The following is a 22,543-nucleotide window of genomic DNA, read 5'->3' on the forward strand; positions in this document are numbered from 1 at the left end:
TCAACTGCCTTTGATTTCCAGAAGATGCTGTCAGTGGAAGCTGGCTTTGAGAATTTTTTTCTCTCTAAATGAGAAGGGTGGGGCCTCCTTCTGGTACACATGAAATTTGTCAAAGCAGAAAGTATTGTATCTGATGCAGCAGCAGAACAAATCCCATGTGATCAGAAAGCTGATCAACGGGATGCCTGCTTAATTGGGATGCTTGCCAGAGAAGAGATTTGAAACAGCTTACTTAATAGCTCCAAACAGTGGCTGAATGCTTAGATATTTTGAAGTGCAGTTTCACCAGAAAAGCTACTGAGTTAGAAAAGGAAAAAAAAAAACCAAAAAACAAACAAAAAAAACCCCAAAAAACCCCCACCAAATCCAAACCAAACCAGCACTTGACAGAGCAGCTTTTCACCAGGCTTCCTGAAATGGTGTCTGCCTATGAGCTGGGCTCTGGCTTTGATAGGAAGAGCTGCTTTGGTCAATGTTATGTCTGGTGTCTCAGATATGGTCACTTTGTGTCCTGAGTTTGCCAGTGCAAGACCACCCAAAAAGTGCTGCACCTTGGGCCTAGTCCCCACCCTCTCCATCCTGCTTTGTCCCTTTGCAGCAGTGTGGGGCAGACTTTTGGAACTGACCATGGAGGTGCTTTAGCCCAGGCTCCAAGTGATGTGGTGGAGCAGGGCACTGTTTTGCCCAGTGCTTCCTGTTAGTGCCTGAACAAGCCTTTGACAGAGCACAGCAGTGGTGACACACCTGCCACCACTCCTCCTCTGCAGCTGCCTCTGTACTGCCTAGGGAAGCTGTTTCCTGTCTTTGTTTCCAAGCTCTTCATCAGGACTATCTTGATAGTTCTGAGTCACCCATGTCCCTGAAGCCCAGACTTTAACCCAGCCCTTTGTCCCCTTCTGGGGCAGCAGGATCCTGCTGCCACTCCTTGGTGCTGATGGAGGGGTTAAAGCAGAGGATGAGCAACTTGCTTGGCCAGTGATGCTTGGAGCAAGTGCTGGAGCCAATTTCAAGAGGTGCTTTACACAGGTATTTTTTCCACATAGCAAAAGCCTGATTTATATCTCAGCTTCTAGTCAAAGGCATGCTAGGAATGAATAAGCAGGTATCCTGGCCCACCCAGGAGCTGGTATCTGCCAAGAGACAGTGCTGTGGGGTGTTAACACCTGTCTTTTACACTACAGCAACCCACAAATGAAAGATCTTTTGAGCTAGGAGGGTGTCTCTGCAGTCTGGTTGGGGAAATGAGCATCTGTGGTGGTAGGTAGCTGGATGCTTTGGCCCATTGGATTCACTCCAGCATGCTCAGCCTTCATGTTGGAGGGTGTATTTGCAGCCAGCCAGCCCCATGCAATTACACTGAGGGGAAAGCAGATTTTTGGGTTTTCTGACAGTGGAAACCTTGATATTAAAAATGTACTTGACAATCTTGTCAGTATGAGATCTTCATCTTTAGTTTCTATCTCCAGACTGTAAGCTGCCATTGTTTGTGTGCTTTCCATACATAGCTTCTTAGCAGCGACCTGTCTCTCCTCCTTCAGGCTATCAACACCTCTGTATTTACAGTGGGCCTCTCATTTTCAGGCTTTCCCTTTTTTAGGGTCTGAGGTAACTCAGAATCAACACTTCTGGCTGAAACAGTGCTTGTGTTTGACAAAACACCAACCGCTTCTCTGCCTTCCTCTTCACACCCACTCTGTGTTTCTTCTCTAGCCAAATTGAATGCAACTTCTGAATTGTTAACAAAATCAGCTGTTCCAGGTTCTGTTGTCACCAGTGATGACAAATGTCCCTCCCTGGGATGGTTCCTTCTCTCTGCCCACACCTTCAACCCAACAGCTTCCATGCTTGAGGTCTGTGAGGAGCTCAGAGCTGTCAGAGTCCTTGGCAACCCTCCCCCTGAGATGTGTTCTCACAACAGCCATTCCAGCTTTTTTAAATTATTACAATTCTTATAAGCATTTAAATACTCAGTAAACCAGTCTTGTGAGCTGCTACCAGCCTCAACCCTTTGCTGCTGCACTGTAACCAGCTTCTCTCTGTACAGGAGTTACTGGTAGTGTCTTTGTCCTATGATTTATAAAAGTTAATTTGCAAGGAAACCTGTCTCTGTGTTTCCTGAATTAGCAAGAACTTTAACGGGGGGCAGCAGGAGTAAGTGCTGATACTTTCAATCCCTCTGTTTTGTCCTAAAGCACACCAGCAATTAAGTTGGGAGTATGGTTTTTTAGTGTACAGCCATAACATTGCTCTGTCAGATCTCCTGTCCCTCCCTTCCTCTGCCTCCCACAGCTTTATATCAGGAACATGATGCCATTCAGTCTGGGATATACCTTGGGTCAGTTGGGGTCAGCTGTCCTCTGTCCCCTCCCGACTCCTTGTGCTGCCCCCCATAGTCAACTTGCTGGTTGGGTGGGGTGAGAGGCAGAAAAGCCCTTGACCCTGTGCAAGCACTTCTCAGAAACAAGGAAAGCATCCCTGAATTGTCTACACTGTTTCCAGTACGAATCAAAACCACAACCCTGTACCAGCTGCTATGGAGAAAATTAACTGTATCCCAGCCAAAAGCTGTCACAAGAGGTGGACAGGAGGCACGTTGAGGAGGGCAGCGCTGTTTGGAGTAAAAATTACATTTGGGTTCTGGCTGAAGGAAGAAATTTTCTCACATTCCCTGAGGACATGGGGGACCTGCACAGACGTAGAGGAAAGAATTGGCTGGCAGCATCCCTATTACTGGTACTGATGCATGAGCCAGACTGGATTTCCCAATCCAAGACAGGCAGCCGGGTCTGGCAGTGAGCACAGCCCATCTTTTCCCCTCATCAGCCACAATAAATACAGAGTTCCCTGGTGCCAGCTCACAAAGGCGCAGTTCTCAGAGTGCTTCGCACACTCCAGCCTTAAAACCCAGCTCTTGTAGGTTTAATATGTTGAGTGAGGTCTGTTTGTTCCCTGGCTGTGCACCCGCTTGGCTGCGAGGAGCGGCAGCCCCAGCCTGCGGGCAGGGTGTGGAGCACAACTGGCACTTCCCATCGGGGAAGCAGGCACATGGTGCAGGCAGGCAGAAGGAGCCTTGTGAAACCTTGGGAAGGCAGCAGCAGATGTCGGGGCATGAAAAGGGGTGAACAAACGGCAGCAGCAATAAAAACTCCTCCTGCTCCTATGAGCATCACTCTGCAGGTCTCCAGGATCACAGGTGGATTGTACTACTCAGTTGTTCCTCATGCACATCTTTTCTGCACTTGCTTCAGCTTGGGTTTGGATCCTTTAGCCCTTGCTGATTGCTCCCAGTGAGAAGAGGGACTGCTTCTGAGGGAGATGGGGATTGTGTTTCAGGGAGCAGGTCCTGCTACCTTTGTAGTAGCTGTGGTGAAGAGGTTGGTATATCATCTCTTAGTGAATGTTTCAGGTGAATTCACTCAGTGTGAGGTGTTGCAAGGCCCCAGCATTCTCAGTCAGCACAAATCCTTCCTTCTGTAATTGGAGGAACATCTTCCCTTTGTCTCAGAAACCAGGGAGGGCCTTGGCTGTATTTGAGCCCAGCCAAGCAGGAGAAGCTTGCTTTAAAGGATCTCCTGGCATTTTGGAGAGCAGTGTTTGTGCCACATCTACTCAGTCAGGATATTTCTGTTGTATTAGGTGCTGAAAAACATAAGGTAGTTTTGCCCACACATTTGTGCAAGCCACACGTACTGCAAGGTTTGGGCTACTACGGGTACATGAAACACATGCTGATAACAGGTCAGACCCCACTGTAACCTGTGCAGACTGGCCAGGTGGGAGAAGCTCTTTAAAATCGCATTTATGGTGCAAATGGTGATGGAAGTTCAGCAGATACCATTGTAATTACTGGTACTTGCATAAAAGAAAACAGTCTAATGGATGCTTCTTTCTCACTAAAGTGTTCGGGGAGTCACAGCTTTGAAAATCCTAAAGAGGTTTTTTAGCAACAAAGGTATAAAATGTCTGGGATCTACAGATAATTGAAAGAGAGAAGAAAATTATTTAATAAAGGGCTATGGATTGGGGGATCTCTGGCTTTAATGGCCAAAGTCTCCCAACAGCTGAAGCAGTGCTTGACAAAGAAGGAAAACTGGAAATCCTTCCCAGAAAAATAATTATTTGGTTCTGCTACATTTAAAGTATCCAGCACCACTGATGCAGGAAGTTGTGTCTCCTCACTGAGGAGGAGAAAATGGGATATATTCTTTCAGTGATTCCCTTTCCTGTTGGCTGGGGAGCTGCTTGCTGTCACTGGCCTTAGGAAGGAGAATTGTTGAGCTAAAGCTGGGTTAGGACACTTGGCTGGTGTTACTGTGGGTTAACGTCTTCCACATCACAACAAGCCAAGTATGAAAGCACCAGGATGAAGGTGCTGTTGAGGAACACACTCTGTCCATATGTGGTTTCTTTTAGAAGTTCACGGGACTAGAAGTACCAAAACAAAAGAAAGGAGGGAATGATGTGTGTGGCCAAAAACCTGCCCCAGGCAATTGTGTAAGCACACTTGTATTTATTGCCAAATAGAGGCAGTAGGTTCCAAGGATGGTGTCATAGACACCTGCCAATATGAGTAGCTTTAACCGGAGCCCAGAGTTCACAGTGGAGCAGATGACAGGAGGGAAAATAAAAATGGTTGCAAGTTTCAGGCTGCATTTCCCGGAGGGGTGTTCAAGCCCCTGCTATAGGAGCAAGGGTGCTGCCATGCATGCTGTGATCTTCAATGGGGGCAGGTGGAGATTTTCATCAACTGGAATTAGTTTCATTCCCAAGAATACTTTGAATCTGGTGCTTTAAAACCTCACAAACTCCCTGGCTACAGGGGCTAGTCCCAGACTTTAAACTGAGCATGGGCTTAGGAGCCTTGTGCTCACCTACCTGCCAGCAGAGCAGCTCCTTTTCCAGATGAGGGCTGCTGGATCAGCTCAGTCAGGGAAGTGTTTCTGGCCCCCAGCACTGAAGCTCTGCTGCACTCAGAGGACCAGCCTAACACAATGTAGAGACTTGAAGTGGTCAAGATCTTTATGGCCTGTTGTTCTGTCCCAAAGAGAACGTGGCTCCTTGTAGCACAGGTGGGGTCTTGGACCTTGCACTAGTCCACTTGAGCCATCTCATCTGGTACACTCTCTCCTTGCTATTCCAAGCCCAAGACTCACTTGCTCTTGCCAAAGCCATGAGATCTGGCATGTTGTGACATTAATGAGTTTGGTGTCCTATTGCTGCCGTTCACATAGAGCACAGGCTTAGTTCCTTCTGCAAAATGGCTTTTGCCTGGACTCTGACACTCTGAAACCAACCCTTGATGTGCAGGATGCCTGACCAACCAAGCATACTGCAGCTGAGGTAGCTCACCTGACTGAATGGTGCTTTTGGTCTAACCTGAGGCCCACTGGCCATGCTAACATGGAGCTCAGGGCAGGCTCATGGTGGATGCAGCAGTGCAGCTAATAGGGTTACCTGCTTCCAGGTCCTGAAGCTGCAGTTTACCTTGGAGTCTCTATACAGCATTGCAGTGTAGGCATAAAGAAGCTGAGACATATATTTAGGAATGAGAAGTCTGTTTAATTTGGGGCCTGCCCTAATTGCTGGCATGAAATTCTTAATTGTGTCATTAAACTATAAAGATCATCAATATGCTTTGATCTGACAAATAAAGATATCTTGTATTCAGGATGAGTCACAAATCTGTGAGTCAGGAGAAGCAAATGGATTGCAAATAAATGGCAATAAATGAATAGATTGGAGAGCACAGCATTTTGATGTGGCTAATCAAATTGTCTAAAAGGATTGAAGTGTGATGCAAGGCTTGATGGGAAATCCAAGACAGAGCTTTTTAACTAATACTTTGTTTTTCTTCTTTCTCTACACAGACAACATTTCCTGTGACTCCATCGCTTGCAACAAGCCCCACAATGGCTTTTAGTCCCTACCTGAGTCATGTTTCTCCTGGGATGGGCTTAGTTCCTGCAGAGCTTTTACCAAATACTCCTGTCCTGGTTTCTGGAAATCCTACTGTTACAGTACCGGGAGGCTCTGCTGGGCAGAAACTGATGCGTACGGATAAACTGGAGGTATTTGGACTTCTGATACAATACTGCTGACAGGGATGAACATGACATGTGGTCCCAGCTGTTGCTCTCTGCTAAAATGACCTGATGCAGCACAGTACAGAGTTGAACTTGCAGCTTTCGTAGCACAGGGCTGCTGCTCTCTGCCAGACTAGATGCTTTTGTGGGGCCTTTTCCCAAATCTTTGGAAATTTGGGAAAACTCACTTGTCTGGTATTAGTAGGTATTAGAGCAGGGTTAGGATTGATTTTTTGTATATGATCTGCTATGCTTAAAAAAAACCCAAAAAACCAAGTAGATGGTCTGCTCTTAAACTTCGTTGGGTGGGAGGTGTTTTGGAGATAACAAACGTTTCCATTTTCCAGAGATGAGCATATTGAGCTTTTACTGAAAGCTTTAAGCATTACACTGATGGGAGTGGAGAGTGTGTGGTGTTGGAAAGAGGTCTCTCCCGCCTCAGTTGGCTGGACGTGCTGGGATTTAATGGTGGAGGAGTTGTAAATGTCTTTCAAACCCTAAGCAGAGACTCTGCAGGAGATAAGGGCTGAGGACCTGAATTCAGAGGCCCCTGCAGGTGTAAATTATAACATGGGAAGATAGCAGAGAAGTGTGTAATTTCAAAACACATTGTTTTGTACTTTATCTTGCCTTGCTGATGTCTCACCTTTCCCCACACTCAGTCTGATTGCACATTGGTACGTGAGCTGTGTCACTTGCTATATTATTCTACAACTTCTCTCAGTTCCTCAGACAAGAAACCTTGCAGATTTTTTGTGAAACCCTTTCCTCTGCCCCTGATGCTTCAGTGGTCATAACTTAGGAGGATCTGCGAGATCCTAGTACAACTAGTAATTTTGGAAACACCTTCAAACACATTGCTGTGTAACCAAATATGCTGTCAGGTAATGCCAGGGTCAGGGTTTTATTGTGAAGGGCATGGAGACTATTTATATGAAAGAGACACATCATGTTTAAGAAAAAGTAGTTGTTGCAAATAGCAGTAGCATGTATAATTTAAAATTAAATATCTTGCCCAAGAGTGTGCTCCATAACAAATACATAATTCAGGTGAGACACAAATGGCAGAGTTATTAACATTTAAGCTTTATAGGCAGGGGAGAAATCCTGAACTGCAAAAGTTTTGTCAAAATGACATTGATTTTCTGGGGTCACTTTCCATTCTGCACAAATTCTGTACTTCACTTGAATTTGGTAATTGGCTTTGTTAATGTGTTTTTTTCATCCCCTGAAGCATTTGTGAGTAGAACCAGTTGCCCCCGTGTCTGTTGATATATGTGCTACCCGAGATGAGCATGGATTTAGAATATACACATGGTTTAATGTGGCCAACTGAACTGATGCTGTGTTGAAAATACTGAATGAAAAGTAACTTCATGTTCTGCTCAAAAATGTAACTTTCTTTTAAGGTTTGTCGAGAGTTTCAGCGTGGAAATTGCACACGTGGTGAGAATGATTGCCGTTATGCTCACCCTATAGATATTGCAATGATAGACACAAATGAAAATACTGTTACAGTTTGCATGGATTACATCAAAGGTCGATGCTCTAGGGAGAAATGCAAGTACTTTCATCCCCCTGCACACCTGCAAGCCAAAATCAAGGCAGCTCAACACCAGGTGAACCAGACAGCTGCAGCTGCAATGGTAAGTAGAGCTCTTCTCAAGCTGCATTTCCATTGCTAAGAGATTCCAAGTGTTATTTGTGGAAAAGTAGAGAGCTTTGTAAATGGCTGACTAGAGAGCTGAGAGCATGTGCAAGATGCATCCCATCTCTTCATCCTGTCTCTGTGCTCACCACAGCATGAAGCCCTCAGTGGCACAGTACATCTCACCAGGTAGGGACAAGGTGCCCAGCCCTGTGATTTGCTGACATGACATCGTGGTGTGACATGAATGCAGGTGTAGCATCACCCAACACCTTCCCTGGCTGAGTCATAGGGGTCAGTTCAGCTTCCTCAATACACAATATATCCTCTTCAGGGAGAACCTGGCCTGTTCTTTGCAAAAAGTAGATAATATCAGTTGCCTGAGTTTAGCAAGCTTGTGTCTGATACCTTTGCCAAGACTTAGTGAAATTACAAGACACAAAACAAGGCTGGCTTCCTGACCTGTTTGATGCTTTGGGCCTGGTAGAGATGGTCCCACTTGCATTTTAAGTTGAATTGTGACTACTTATATCTACAGTTCTGAATGTGAGTCAAGGAAGACTCGCCAGATGACCCCTAGCTCATATAAATGTTTGCCATTCTGTTGAGTTTGGTTTAATGGGACCTGTTAATTCCAGAGATGAGAGAGCTGGGGAGGGAAGAAGAGGCCAAGGGGATCCTAGCCATGTGCATAAATTCCTCATGTGGGAGGTAAAGAAGGTGGAGGGAAACTCTTCCCTATGGTGCCCAATGAAAAGATTAGAAGCAATGGGCACAAATTGAAATTCAAGACATTCCATTTAAACATAAGGAAAATCTTATTTACCAAAGAAAGCTCTAACACTACAACAGGATTCTCCATCCCAGTAGATACTGAGAATCTGTATCTGAACCTGAATGGAGTCTCAAGCAAGCTGCTGTAGTTGATCCTGCTTTGAGCAGGGTGCAGTTTTAGCTGATCTCTAGAGGTTCCTTCCATCTCTTCGATGATTTCTTAAAATTTTTCTAATTACTATTAAAAAGGCTCTTGCTTCCTCTTTGATTTAGAATTAAGGCCCCTAAAATTTTTCTAAATACTTTTTTGGGGTTTTTTTTAAGATAATGAAGAAGGTTGTTTTTAATTCATAATGAAATTTAATGCAGAGCCAGGGCAGTTCTAGAAATTAAAGAAGTGCCCTCTCCTTGTAGGATCAATATTACCTGCAATGTAATTTGAACAATTAATTTATACTGCAGTATTTATTTGTCCTGCAGAGTTTATTTATTCATTTTCTTACTGTTTTATTGTTGAAATAAGAGTCCAGGTCTGTTGAAAAATAACCTTCTGAAATGAAACTCTTGTGTTCTTCACAATTGAATCTTTACTTTTTCACTAATTATCTAGGACACTGCTACTTAACCAAAGCCAATGCATGTTTTATTAATCCAGCTGGCTTCTCTTAAAAATGTAATTAACCCTATTTGTATGCTGTTAACGAGAACCTTTAAAATATTTATTGATGGCTTGTTGCATCACCCCTGCTACCAAAACAGCCTACATTATTCATTGACTTTTCAAGGTTTGATGCATTTACTGTACCTGTTGAGGTATAAGACTTTATCAAAGGGAAGAAAGATGCTCCATTTTCTTGGAGGGAAAAACAGATGCCAGGGTGGGTCTATGTTCTAAAACAGATTTAGAATTACTTCAAATCTAAATTGAGCATTTCTGAGGGACCCAATCCTGCAGTTACTTGATGTGCACAAGTAGCAGCTTTACTCACTCCTGCTTGGCTGAAGTCAGTGCAGCACTGGATGAACTGGGTAAGGCTCTGTCCCCAGTTCAGGACAGCACTTAAGCATGTGCTTGAAGCTCCCTCCTTTTCCAGTGGTCCTTTCCTCTCCACGAGTGCTCTGCTGGCCTCTGCATGTTGTGTAGCTGCAGCATGAGGGCTGGAGCCCAGTGCCAGTCCCTGTGCAGGTGCTGATCCCTGGGTGCTCCTGCCCTGCTGTGCCAGCCGATGTGACAAAGCTCCAAAGCACGTGTCCTGTGATGACATTTCTTTACTTTTAAAACTTACCGAGGCAAAGTAACTGACTTGCCACTAGGCCAGGTAATTACCCAGCCACCCCATGTTGTGCATGCCTCGTCTTTTTAATATATTGTATAACGCATTCACTTTTTAATTTTTTTTTTCTCTTCGCCTTCCCAAATTGTTGCTCTCTCTTGACACACCTCTGCTTGCTGTTTTTGTTACTGTGCTTGATCCCCCTCCCCGGCCCATTGCCATCATGTGCTCGCTGCCTGCTAATTAAGACTCAGCCAGCTGTCAGATCACTGAAGCGACCGCTCGAGGCAACCTTTGACCTGGTACTTGGACCTTTCACCTTCTCGCTTTGCACGTAACCATCTTAATCTGCATGAAAGCCTCCTGCTCTTGGTCTGTAGTGTTAGTGCCCGGGGAGACTGCCCATCCCAGCCAGAAATGTTCAGTGTGCGTTCAGACATGCCGATCCTGTGCCCCATTAACGTCTGAGCTTCGCCTCCTGAAGCCTAGATGTGTTTTGGAGACAGTGAATAATCTCAGGGGGAGGCAGCTCTGGCTTTTGAAGTGTTTTTTCCAAACACTGGCAGCTTTGGAGTCACAAGATGCAATGTTTGAGGGAGAATTTAGGAATTTAGCTCTTTAGGTCTGCAGTGTGCTCTAAATGTCAGAAGTCTGGGTAGTTGTGGGACAGATCCAGTAACTTTTCTTTGTATTCCCAACATCACAGCCTTGCCTGGCAGTGCCTTGCTGGTAACTGCCCTGCACAAGAGTGTTCTGTGTAATGAGCACAACTGAGATTTAGGGGGAAGAGGGCTAAACAGCATCCTGCACAGGATCTGGGCAGGTTCAGTGTGGGACTTGGCTCATGTGTTGAGTAAGCTGGGGAGATGGCCGTCCCTTCAGCTGGCTCTGTCTGTGGTTCATCCCCCATTCCCCAGTGGGATAGTGTCAGCAAAGGGACCTCACTCTGGGTGCCTTTCGCTTCAGTCTCAAGCATGGGATCTGCTCCCCGAGCTTCTGCCTGCAAGCTGTTTTCATATATGCTGTCTTTGATTGTTTTATGACTCTCAAATAATATATTTTACTTGGCTTTGTGATGTTGACAGTGAGGCAAAGGCCATCCTCACAGTTCTGTCAGTCCTGCCTCCATAGAAGAAAATGCTTTCTTGTTTTCCCAAATAATAAGGGATACAATACATTTTAAAAGAGAGCATCTGTTGCCCAGCTATAGCAGGGAGAAGGAAGAGAGAACACATAAGAGCTGTGAAACCATCAAGCTGATGTTGCTTTTCATTCCCAGAGCTAGGGAGGAGAAGCTCATCTGTTCCCCTTCCTCTCCAATGACTTATTTTTGGTTTTAAGCAGCCAAGAGGCTTCCTTATCAGAGTTTTAGGCAGCTGCAGTAGGAAACCTTGCTAGGCCCAGCTTCTGCCAGCAGTGGTGGAATGATGCTGTGAAAAACATCACAGCTCTCACTCGCTGTGCTCATGGCTGTCACAGACACAGCCCCAGAGCCAGTGCAGGCAGGACCTGCACAACTGCCCTCCCCAAGAGCCACCCCTCTGAGGAGACCTGGCCTGCAGAGAGTGGGAGAGCCCATAACTACTCCCCTACTGAACAAGCCCTACGAGAGAAGCTGCTTGCATGAGTCTTCCTGCTCTGACACATCAAAAGTTTTACAGCCACTTGTTGGAATATGTCACCTCTTCTGAGCCCTTCATGAGTGACAAGAGCATGTATGATCTTCAGAGGAAACTGCTCACTTTGATTTTGCTGCCTGCCAGGGGATGGGTGCTACTTCTGCCCTCTCTCAGATCATTCTGTGTTTGTCATGCCTGGCAGCAGACCCAGCCCCTCTCTGAGTGCAGAAGGGTGAAAGTGTGAGCTGGTCCCAGGAGATAGAGATCTGAGGGGAACTTGGAGGTGCAATTAAATTGTTTGTTGCAAAGATTTAATCCAGTTCTTGTCTTGCAAAAAATAACGAGAGGTTTGTTAACCAGCACATGGGAAATTCTGACTTTAGCATGAAGTGTTTTTTTATCATTCAGTCTTGCTGAAGAATTGCTTTCCATGCCATGCAGAGAAGTGGCACAAGCCTCTTTGTTCAGATGTTCATTCGAGCAGGAATGTGGCTTTCCCAGCCCAAAAATGGGAGGCTGCCTGGCATTTAATTAGTCCAAACTGTTCGTTTGGATCAGTGCAGGACTATCACATCGAATCTGAACTGAATTAACCCTTTCATTGGTGCAGATGGCCCGATCCTTTTGCAAAGATTGCATACCCATGTGTGCACACAAACACACAGGGAAAAAATAAAGTCAGAAAAAGTTACTGCCCAAGAGCTGCTGCTGTGTTTGTGGTGGTCAGAGCTTGTCTAGAGGGAAAGCACAAGCAGCTGGATGAGGTAAACTCATCAAGTAAGTTCTTTACTTAGGAGGGTTTAGTCTAATCCCTCCGCTGTAGTGTGGAGACACTAGCTTCAGAATTTGGTGGTGAGGAATCTCTGTTGCTTTTTGTATATTCTGCTTGTAGGAATCCTTCAGAGCCAGGACATGGTGCAAGAAAGAAATGTATCCCTGCGAGCTGCTACAACTCTTGCAGGTCCAGAGTGATACAAAATTGTAGCCTGTGTCAAATGAGGCACATTTGTTTCCTCTCGTGTCCCTGCCAGCTTCCCTTGCAGAAGCTGTATTGGCCCAGCTTCATCATGTGCAATTTTAGATGCCTCTTCAAGGCATTACAGATGGACCTTCAGTGAGTGTGTTCCTGGCCTGAGGCTCTTACCTCAGCACATGGCCCAGGGAAGGGCTGGAGCCAGATGGTTCTGTCTCCTTGGGCCCTCCTACACCTTGGTATCTAAAATAAGATCGGTTGGCAACAGGAGGAGCCCATCTTTGCATATTCTGTGTGAACACTCCTGCAGCTGCTGGGGTGGAGGGGTGACAGGGCTGGGTCAAACCAGAAGTAGAGCAAGATGGGTTCCAGCTCCCCCGGCCACAGAGCCTACATGGGAGAACTGGACATCAGGTGGCACAGGAGCTGCTGCAGAGTACTTGTTTCTTTAGAACACTCTGGAAATATTGCATTTATTTGTGTTTCTCCACCTGACCGCTGTTGAGGGAGCACCAGTGAGGCTGCCATTGTTCTTTTCTTTCCCTTGCTCCCAAGGGGCTGCAGCAGGTTAGGAGGGAGGGTGATGTTGGAGAGTTGATGGGATAGTCTGATGTGTCTTGACATCCCTGGGGCCTTCTGGTGTCTCCCTCTGACTGCAGGGCTGTGCTTTGGAATTGTCCTGTGATGTGCTGGGACATGACAGCACAGTCTCAAAGCCTTCAGCTGTTCCGCTTTTGGCACTGCTGTTGTGGGGTTTGGGTGGTGACAGCCTTTGGTCAAGAAGCAGGGAGTCAAAAGCCCATTATGTGCCTGGCACAGTTGCTTTGCTATAATTAGTACATTCTTCTTCTGGGGCATATTTTGGAAGTGCCTGAAAAGGATTATTTAGCAATTGGGTACCATAAGGAGCATGAATTTAAGTAGCAAGTTCTTCAGTTGTTCTAAAGCTGTGAAACCTCTGTGATGTACATGAAACTACTCCAGACTGTGTAAGCTGCAGATCTGTCCCATGCCTGGAGGAACGTGCACGTAGCCATCATTAAATAGACAAGTTGTAGATAACAGGCAGATTTAACACAGATACCAATGAAAGCTTACCTAGAAATGGAAATTCATACATCATGCTAAAATATGCATCTTAAGTAAAAGATTTTGGTGTCTATGCCTGAGAATATTGTCCCATCTTTGAGTGCTGTTTTTTGGTAGCAGCCAGAAGAAATCTGGGAAGATTAAATCCTAATGCTGAGAGTGGTTGCCCACTGGCATAGGCAAAGGATGTGTGCATGTCTGAGGGCAGTTTTGCAAGGCAATTTCTTCTAATTTCCTTTTTTAATATTAAAACCGCCCAAAAGCAACCATGTGAGTAGAGATAGGATGGAGTAATGTTTTGCCTGGAAGTATGTTGCTTAACATTTCTCAGATGAGCAGTCTCCTATAGCAAATGAAATGAATTGAAACCTGTTTCTGGATGGTGACAAACTGTTGCAAGCTTTCACTTACATTCTGTTGTGTGTTGATCTTCATAAAGCTTTAAAATCTCTTTACTTGTGTCCTTCCTTCTGAATATTGTGTGTTTGTAGTTTTAACCCTTCATTAGCCAAACCTTCTCTATTACCTACCATTCATTTGTGACCTATTAAAATAAAAGTAGTAGTGATAACCCTGTTTTTCCGCCATTGCTTTGCTACATGATACAGACTAACAACTAGTCAGAAATGACCTGATTCTGCATGACTTCCACGTGCGTAAATCTCATTGACGTCAATGGGAGTGTTACGTGCAAAAGGACTGCGGGGCATAATTAAAAAGGACCCTTTTCTATCACAATGTAGAGAAAAAAAATGTGGTTTCTTACTTGGGTACAATGAAAAGCTGTAAATCATTAGAAACATTCCTGTCTCTTAAGAACCTGACATACTACTTTGCTGTTGAGACATGCTTGGATGAATGATGAGTAACTCACTGAGAAAAGTTCCTGAGTTGGGTTAATGCTTTTTACCAAGTCTGATCATGAAACAGGTTTGACGGGCTGGAAGAAGCCTGTTGGTGTGATAGAATGAAAAGAAGGGATTTGTCAATGGCTTTTTCCACTGTTAATAATGAGTGAGCAGTATTTGACTGATGGAGGCCACCTTCTATGAAGTGGGATCTGGTCCAAATCTGCTGGTGGTGGGCTGTGCCTCTGGTGTAACCAGTGGAGAATCAGGCCTGGTCTTGACCATGTTGCTCAGACTCTCTACTGACAAGTGGAAATGCATTTTACTGTGAATGTAATGTTATGTGTATAATTGACAACAGCTACAGCTTTACCATCTGGACACATGGGTTGGCTGCACAGTGTGCACACTTCCACACATGCACACATACATGTAGGCAGGTGCTGAACCAGAGACAAGCATCCGGTTTTTTTTCCATGGCATTTGTTGCTTATGCTAATCTTCTTAGGTTTTAAATAGTCATCTACTGTATTTTTCCTGTTTGTTTTGGGGTTTTTAATGCTTGTTGCCTGCAACTGCTCTTTGTAGCATCCTGTCCAGGTGATCACCTCTCCCCTTCCTTTTCCCAGTGGTTTTTTTCTCCCTCTGTACCCAAGTCGGTCCTGCTGGAAAGCTCCTTAGCATCCCTCCTCTTTCTGGACTCTGCCCCTCCTCCTGGTGCATTTACTAACTGCTTACCTAGTGAAGCTGTTGTTTCGCCTACTACACGTACTGTGACTTAGCTGCTCTTCTCTTTCCTGTCTCGCTAAGTTGATAGAGTTGCAGGTGATTTGCAGCCAAGACCCCCTATTATTTATTGCATGCTTGACCTACATCTGGGCCCCTTTATTTACTCCACTTGTCTTTAATGACTCCCTTATCCACAGGCCCTGCCGCCTGGTGCACTTCAACCTTTACCAAAGAGGCCAGCACTTGAAAAAAACAATGGTGCCACCACAGTCTTTAACCCAAGCGTTTTCCACTACCAACAGGCTCTAGCCAACATGCAGTTGCAACAGCCTACGTTCATCCCTACAGGTAAGTGTGTCCTTGCTTTCCTATCATCATGGTTGTTTATTTTATGACCTTGGTGTTCAGCTAATGAGCAGTTTTGTAAGAGTCTTTAGCAAAAGAATATTGGTGTGTAGTTTCATGTTAAAAATGGATGAAAAATTAACATTTGTTGTTTGACTTTTTTCCCTCCACTTATTACAATTTAGAGCTTTTCACATGTAAAGAGCCTTCTTAGCCCTTTTTGTGTGGTTTGGGTTTTTTTTAAGCAGTCAAACTAAGACAAATGTCTGCATGTTTCTTGAATTCATTCTTTCTGTTTTTCCTCCTTATGGTTCAACTGGTTAATCCCAAATTAATTCTTTGATTCTTGCATAGTGCTCTTTTGGACTCACATTAAAATGTCTATAGACCTCTATGCCTGCTCTCTTGAGGCTGTAGGCACCTCCCTGAGCTTGTATCTCACTGACCTACATATTGCAGCAGCTGGGATGTTTATAGAGGGAATGGTTAGTCTTTAGTAAATACAAATTATATAATCCTCTTTAAAGGCATATATTTCTCTCTTCCTTGTCTTTTGACTAGTATGTTTCCCTAAGCTTTTTAAAAGCAATTTAACTCCCAGCTTTTATTGTACCTTTAAGGTCTCAGAGTTAAATTGAAAGATGCAGTTCAGTAATTCTTATAGGACTGGAAATATTAATGTGGCAGATGTGACTGTCTTCTGGCTGGCCAATTAACTGCAGCCAAATGGAAAACAAAACCTGCTTGGAGTGGAAAGTATTATAAGTGGCTGAATTAGGAATATTCCAGAGTTTATAGCTCATATTTTAGTATCATTATTATCATTCAGAGTATCATAGGAAAATTAATGTCCTGTGTTTTTAATGTTTAATGCTGTATTTACTTGTCAGATGATACTTACAAAAATACAGAGTGTTTCTCTGGGCTGACCCCTGGAGGTGAACACACTTGGATTTTTGCACCTTGGCACTGTTGTTCTTTGGGGTCAGGGGAAAAGCTTTAGAGACAATCTGGTCCTGAGGGCAAGGTGGAGTGTGGGTTTGGGGAGCAGAGTCCTAAACCCTGTGCTCGTGTGGCCTTTCTGTTATGAGAGCCCTTGGAAACACTCCGAACTCAGCAGCTACCAAGATGTTCTTCCAGGGAAGTGGATTCTCATGTGGAGAGAGGGGGTAGTAGCCTTTTACCTTGTGCTCTGCAAAGCGTTGGAGGGGCTGGGCTGGGCTGAACTGACCTTACCACAGCTCTGGTAGGAAACATGGACACCTTGGAGAATGCCAAGTCCCCAGCTGGCTATACACTGCTCTTCCTCAAGGTTGCAGTTGCCCAAATTGACATAAGGACACGCATTTCTGATGGAGCAACATAAATCAGCTGTGCCCAGCCCTCTCTGTGCTGGGCACCGGGCTCGTGGCAATGAAATTACACACAGGGCTGATGCATAACAGGGCTGCTTACTGGCACCTGCTCTGTCTGAAGACATTAATGCTGGGCAGAGCAGCAAATTTCCAGTCAGAGGACAGATCTGTGATGTATAATTTATGTTACACATCACATCGTCTGGGTTTGGCCTTGGCTGTGCTCAGGAAGGTAAAGCAGAGAGGTGGCACGTCGCAGCTCTCACTGTGGGGAGGGGAAGGGAGTGGTTGCTTTTCTTAGTATCTCCTGTTCAGTTGTTGAAAGATCAGCATCATGGGTTGCCATGGCAGGGGGGAGTCAGGCTGTCTCTTGAAAATGGCATCACCGTTGCAATTTTTTTGAGTCCAGAAAAATAAATGCCTCTTTCAGCTTAAACTAGAGACTTTGAATCGTAGTCTCTGGTTGTGGGAGTAAATTGCTTTTGGAAAGTCAATTTTAACATGAGTGTGACATTCATTCTTCTAAGAGCAATTTGTTTTCTGTTGACACAATCAGAAATAAATCAGCATACCCAATACCCAAAAAATCTCAAACAACCCTGATTTCTGGGATCAATCATATCATTTAATACTAAGGTGGTAGGAGTTTTTTCTTGACTACCCAAGAATTAAAGAATTAAAGAATTAATTTGGTTTGCTATGATCTCTTTAAACTGAGTTTAAGTTATTGATGTACCAATATGCAGAATCTGGTTGCATGTGCTTAAAATACTGAATGCAGCAAAGAGAATACCTGCTTTTTAGTTAAAGTGATATCTAACACTGAAGCTTCACTAATGAAATATCCCTTTTGTTCATCTTTCCACGCTTCAATGCATGGTGTGCAGGGTCAGTTCTGTGCATGACACCCACTGCAAGCGTTGGTAGGTTTTTCTACACAAACTTCTCAACTTTTCCTAATCTGAAAGAGACTGCAAGTTAGTATGCATCAGTGAGAACTTGGGTGGCTGAGTGGTGTGATTGTCTATCTGCTGTCTTCTTTGAGGCTTAAATGGTTGTATCCCTTTTAATTTCTGTGCAGTGCAGTGTTTCATGTGACTTACAATAAGAGAACCCAAGGTGATGTGTTCCCACCCCTATTTAGTTCCGCTTCAGAGACAATAATCTGTCACTTAAATGTCTTTACAACCCATTTAATTCATCTGACACAAGGAAGTAGAAGTGGGGGGGATCCTGTTGGCTTATTTTTATTTTATTTTGTATCAAGCAACAGGTGGACTTAAGTTTGGATTTTCAGTTGTCCTTCTGAGAATATTTTAGGAGACTGGTTTAACAAGGTGCTAAGGAGGAACACATCTAGGGTCAGCCCCTCTGCCAGAGCAGGGTGCTGCTTGTACAGTGAGAGAAGCAGGGTTTGGACCATGGACTGGCTAGAGAATCATCTCTGTGGGACAGTGTTAGGTGTGCAGGTACTGGAGATCATAGGGAGGTACCGCTGCAGGTGCACGTGGGATGCAGGGAGGCAATGAGTACGTGCTCATTAGTACTGCAGGGATCCACTCTGTTCAGGCTCAGCATCTGGGTGTTGATTAAGCCTCTGCAGGCCTTTGAGGACCTTCCTCTCTTGTCTGCAGCTGCTGGGCACAGCAGGGCAGGTGAAAGCTGAGCTTTCATCCTCTAGCCGAGGTTATACAAGACTAGCAGCATCCAGGTGTGTGCCTGCTTTAGCCAGAGGAAGAGAGGCAGGAGCCCTGGTGGGGGGGTGCAAGGCTTTCCAAGAGCAGGTCTGGAAGCTCTGGCATGAATGGCTTAAACACTCTGCTCTTGAACCTGCCTATCCCTATAGTACAGGGAAGACACATCGCCTGGATGATGGGGAGCTGAGTCCCTCAATACACCTCTGCCTGTAGGAAACCCCAACCCACACGTTCCAACATCCCGTGGCCGGAGCATTCCCAGCCACAGGCACGCTCCTTCCCTGCTGGGGCTGGCCATGGCTGCTGGGATGGAGGGGAAGGCAAGTCTGCTTCCCCACCGCATGTTTGTGGGGATGGCTGGGCCTTCCTGTGAGCTCCTCAGCCCCACAAACCCCCCTCGGGTTTGGGGGGATGCCCGTGTGTGCACCAGAGCATCCCTTCCAGCACTGTGCTCTGCGGGACGTGCAGCTTCAGGAGGCTGCCTAGCTCCCTGCTGCCGTGTTGTACTTTTGGATGCTCTTCCTTCAAATTGTAGCTGTTCAGATGCATTTGTGTATTCTTCCCCTCTCTGTCCCTTCCCCTCTCCATCCCCCAACCCTGCAAGAGGGGAGTTTTGCCAAATCCTGTAGAATTAGGGTGGGAAGGAAGCATGCTGAATTTGTACGGAGAGAGCTCAGTCTGCCAGCCGCTCGTTTGCCGTGCCTCCAGCTCTGTCCCGTGCTAGAGAGAGGCGAGAAAACCTGGTGAAAGGGCTGCGGCAGCCGCTGCAAAGTGCATCATGTACCTCTGGTTGCTGGCGGGGACGGGGTGGGGAGGGAAGGGGACAAGCTTTCCCAGGTGGGCGGGAGGGTGCGCTTGCCAAAATGTCCCCACCCAAAGGAACGTGCACTGGCTGTGTCTAACTCCCCACGGGTGCGAGCTGACGTGGGCTTTTGCTAGCACACCCATCCTCTCCCCCCTTTGGAAATTTGGCCCTCGGAGTCTAATACATCATTGTTCTGCTTATAAATGTACTAAGTGTTGAGAATGTTTTGGTTTTTTCCTTAATTATAATTGTAATTGGCTTTTCCCCTTCTCTCTTGTTTATTTTTTTTCCCAACGCTGTCTTGCTTTGCACTGTGATTGCATGCTGCGCCCCGATGTGTCCTTCATGACGATGTCACATGGCTTGTTGCTGTGATTCCTGCCACGCCCCCAAATCCACCACATGTTGCCATGGTTACATAAAACCAACCAAACAAACAAAATATATATACGCTCCACCCTCCTGTATGTCGCTTCCATGGTTCCCTTCCGAAAGTGCCCATGATGCACGGTGCTACGCCCACCACTGTGTCTGCAGCAACAACTCCTGCCACCAGCGTCCCCTTCGCTGCAACAGCTACCGCCAATCAGGTTTGGCCCTTTCAATGGCTTTCTTTCACGTGTTCAGATCTTGAGGACCGGGCGAGGGCTGGATCCCGTGCGGGGTCGAGCGCCGTCCCCGCTCGGCGCAGGCTGGGGCGCGCAGAGGCAGCGTGTGCGTGCGTGTGTGCGTGAGGCCGGGGTCCGAGAGGGGCCGTCCTGCCGCCTGCGGGGTGGGCGCAAGCCCGGCCGGAGCGTAGGGATGGGCGATTGGCAGGGGCGCAGGCTCTCCTCCAAAAACACACCTCCCCCCGGGTCCTCCAAAAACGGGCGGTGAATCTCCCGAGTGTAGAGTCACGCAAGACCCGCAGCACTTCTGCTTTCAGTCTCAAGCAGAAATACCACCCCGAGCATCCTTCCCTGTGGTATTTTGGCTTGTCCTCTCTGGACTGGAAAGTGGAAGTGGAAATACAAAGTGGCCTCCCCCCACCACAAAATTGGACTCTAAAAACTACCAGAAAATCTCCAAACAACCAAAAAACCAAAAATCGGGGGTGAGACTGTGAAGTGTGAAGTTTTTTTTTTATGCCAATAGCATGTCACCCATCCCTACAGAGAGGACTCTGGATGTGCAGTACGTGCCATTGTAGCACTGCCATAAGTGTACAGGATTCCATGCATGTCTGCCGAGCCATAATTCTCTCCAAAACTTTCCTCTGAGGATACTGAGTGTGATGGCTGCTTCTGCACCAGTCCTAAACTGTATATGCACAACCTGTCCAAGTGATGCGTCCTGATAATTTGGTGTGACACAACTTCTCCCAGTTAGACATTTCAAACACTTCTTAAAAATTTTTCCCCCAGGACTAATTTTAGCATTTGTATTTGTCATGCTCTCGGGTTTAGAACTATTGCGAAGAAATTGGGGTGTCACTTTGCTCTGTAGGAGGCTGTTATCCATGCTGAATGCCAGTAATATCTCTGGGGGCATCCTCTAGGCTTTTGCTGGTGTGAGGTCATGAGGATTTCAGTAGGAATTTTGCCTGCATAAGTCCTAGGCAGTGTTTTACTGCTTGCAGTCAGAATTGCCGGTCTTCTTCTGTGCTTTGTTGTTATTTTCAGGTAGAGCAGGTCTTACTCAGACTTGTATTGGTCATGAGAGGAAAGCAGAAATTCCTGTGCAGCGTTGCTCTGTGGCTGTGTGAGTCCTGTTTGAGCCAGATAGTTTCAGGGCATTTCTGTTTTACTTGTAGTCTGTGGAATCAAAATCCCAGTAGAATCATCAGGTACTCCACAAGGCATCAGTAGTGGTGCAGCTACATTGTACTTTAAGTGTAGCAAAATAAAGACTTGGGAGTGGATCCTGTTTTATAAGACACTGATGTACATATTAACCTGATACTGAAGATAGAATGATCAGCCTGATCTCAAGGCAATGTTTTAATGTGTTGTGTTCTTTGTTTTGTTTTTTTTTGCTGTAGATATCCCAGTTATCAGTAGATGAACTGAGTAGCAGCATGTTTGTTTCACAGATGTAGAAGTTCCCGATAGAACAGTAAGTTCCTTTTTGGTATTTCTCTTTATGGTGAATTGATTTGTACATGGGCACTGCATCCCCTAAACACGGGGCTGGCTCAGGCAGAGGGACTGAGCCCATGGGACCCCATTGGCTTCATGCTCTGCTGAGCCAGCAGGAATTCATTCAGCTGCTGTGGCACAGACACAGACCAGCCCCGTGGTTTATAACGAATTTCCTGTGTCTCAAGTGCCTGTGTTGTGGTGGTCGCAGCCTCCCTGTGCATCCCCCAGTCCCACGGCTCTGTTTCCAGGTTGCTCTTGCCCTGCACAGCTCTCAGCTGCCTGCAGATGCCTCAGGGATTTGCAGTGTTGATGGCAAAGACTGCTCTGGTAATGAGTCAGCTGAAAAGGTGTAACTTCTCTTTTACTATTAGTGACATATTTTCTTTCCTGGGGTAAGCAGGATTGGGTCAGCAGCAGCTGCTGTGCCATCTGCAAGGCTGGCTTGATCTGGGCAGAACTCTGCTGGTCAGGTGCAGAGAGGGCCTGGCTCATGGTGGGCTGGAGACCAGAATGAATGTCATAAGCAAGATAGTCTTCACCCCACCTGCAGATCCTGGGCTTCCCCAAGATGATAGTTTTCTCTGAGGGGAATGATGGAGGAATTTGTCCTTGAAGTTGCAGAGTACTATTTCACAGCCATAGCAGCGGTGTCATTTTTCCATTGCTTTTCTTTGTGAGTTTTAGCTGATGTTCATGAGCTAAAATCTCTGGGTAGTTTCAATTCTTGACTGTGTTTTTTTACCTCGAGAGTAAAGAGCAGTTCAGCCAATTCAATAAGAGGTCTTTCTCAAAGCAACCATTTAGTAATGCCAATATGCAAGTCCATTTTTTCCCTAGGTCACATATTACAGGCAAGTCCTTAAATACTGGAAATTAATTTGGCAAGCAATCCTGTAATGATATCTATTAGCAATCAACAGAAACTAATTTCTCAGTGGTGGCCCTTATCTCTGTTGACCTTAATTAAATACCATATGTATACATGACCTGCTAACTGTGTCTGTGGGCCCTGCTCATGAAGGGTGACACCAAACTTATCCACATTAGTGAAAATGTTCAGCTTACACTGTACTGCTGTTCCAAATGACAGACATGATATGTTAACCTGTTTCCATAAACCAGCCTGTTCTACCCAATAAGGAGATAATTTGATTGGAAGAGCTTCATCTTGAAGTCTTTAAGAT

General features: G+C 45.7%; 1 protein-coding gene across 11 annotated transcripts in view; it reads left to right on the plus strand.

Moving 5' to 3' along the window:
* Positions 1-22,543, plus strand: part of MBNL3 (muscleblind like splicing regulator 3) — a 92,060-nt gene that overhangs the window by 61,336 nt on the left and 8,181 nt on the right. For 7 of the 11 annotated variants that reach the window (XM_077786507.2, XM_021548437.4, XM_077786506.2 and 4 more), the window contains 6 exons: positions 5,868-6,068; positions 7,493-7,729; positions 15,235-15,385; positions 17,625-17,660; positions 19,735-19,829; positions 21,260-21,333. In XM_077786507.2, coding sequence (XP_077642633.2) covers positions 5,868-6,068; positions 7,493-7,729; positions 15,235-15,385; positions 17,625-17,660; positions 19,735-19,829; positions 21,260-21,316 — 777 coding nt within the window. In that variant the 3' untranslated portion in view covers positions 21,317-21,333. The remainder of the gene's footprint in view (positions 1-5,867; positions 6,069-7,492; positions 7,730-15,234; positions 15,386-17,624; positions 17,661-19,734; positions 19,830-21,259; positions 21,334-22,543) is intronic. The other 4 variants (XM_021548438.4, XM_085570596.1, XR_014952422.1 and 1 more) reach the window with 3 other exon arrangements.

Source organism: Lonchura striata, chromosome 4A (genome assembly GCF_050655825.1).
Source record: "Lonchura striata isolate lonStrDom1 chromosome 4A, ASM5065582v1, whole genome shotgun sequence".
Lineage (NCBI taxonomy): Eukaryota > Metazoa > Chordata > Aves > Passeriformes > Estrildidae > Lonchura > Lonchura striata.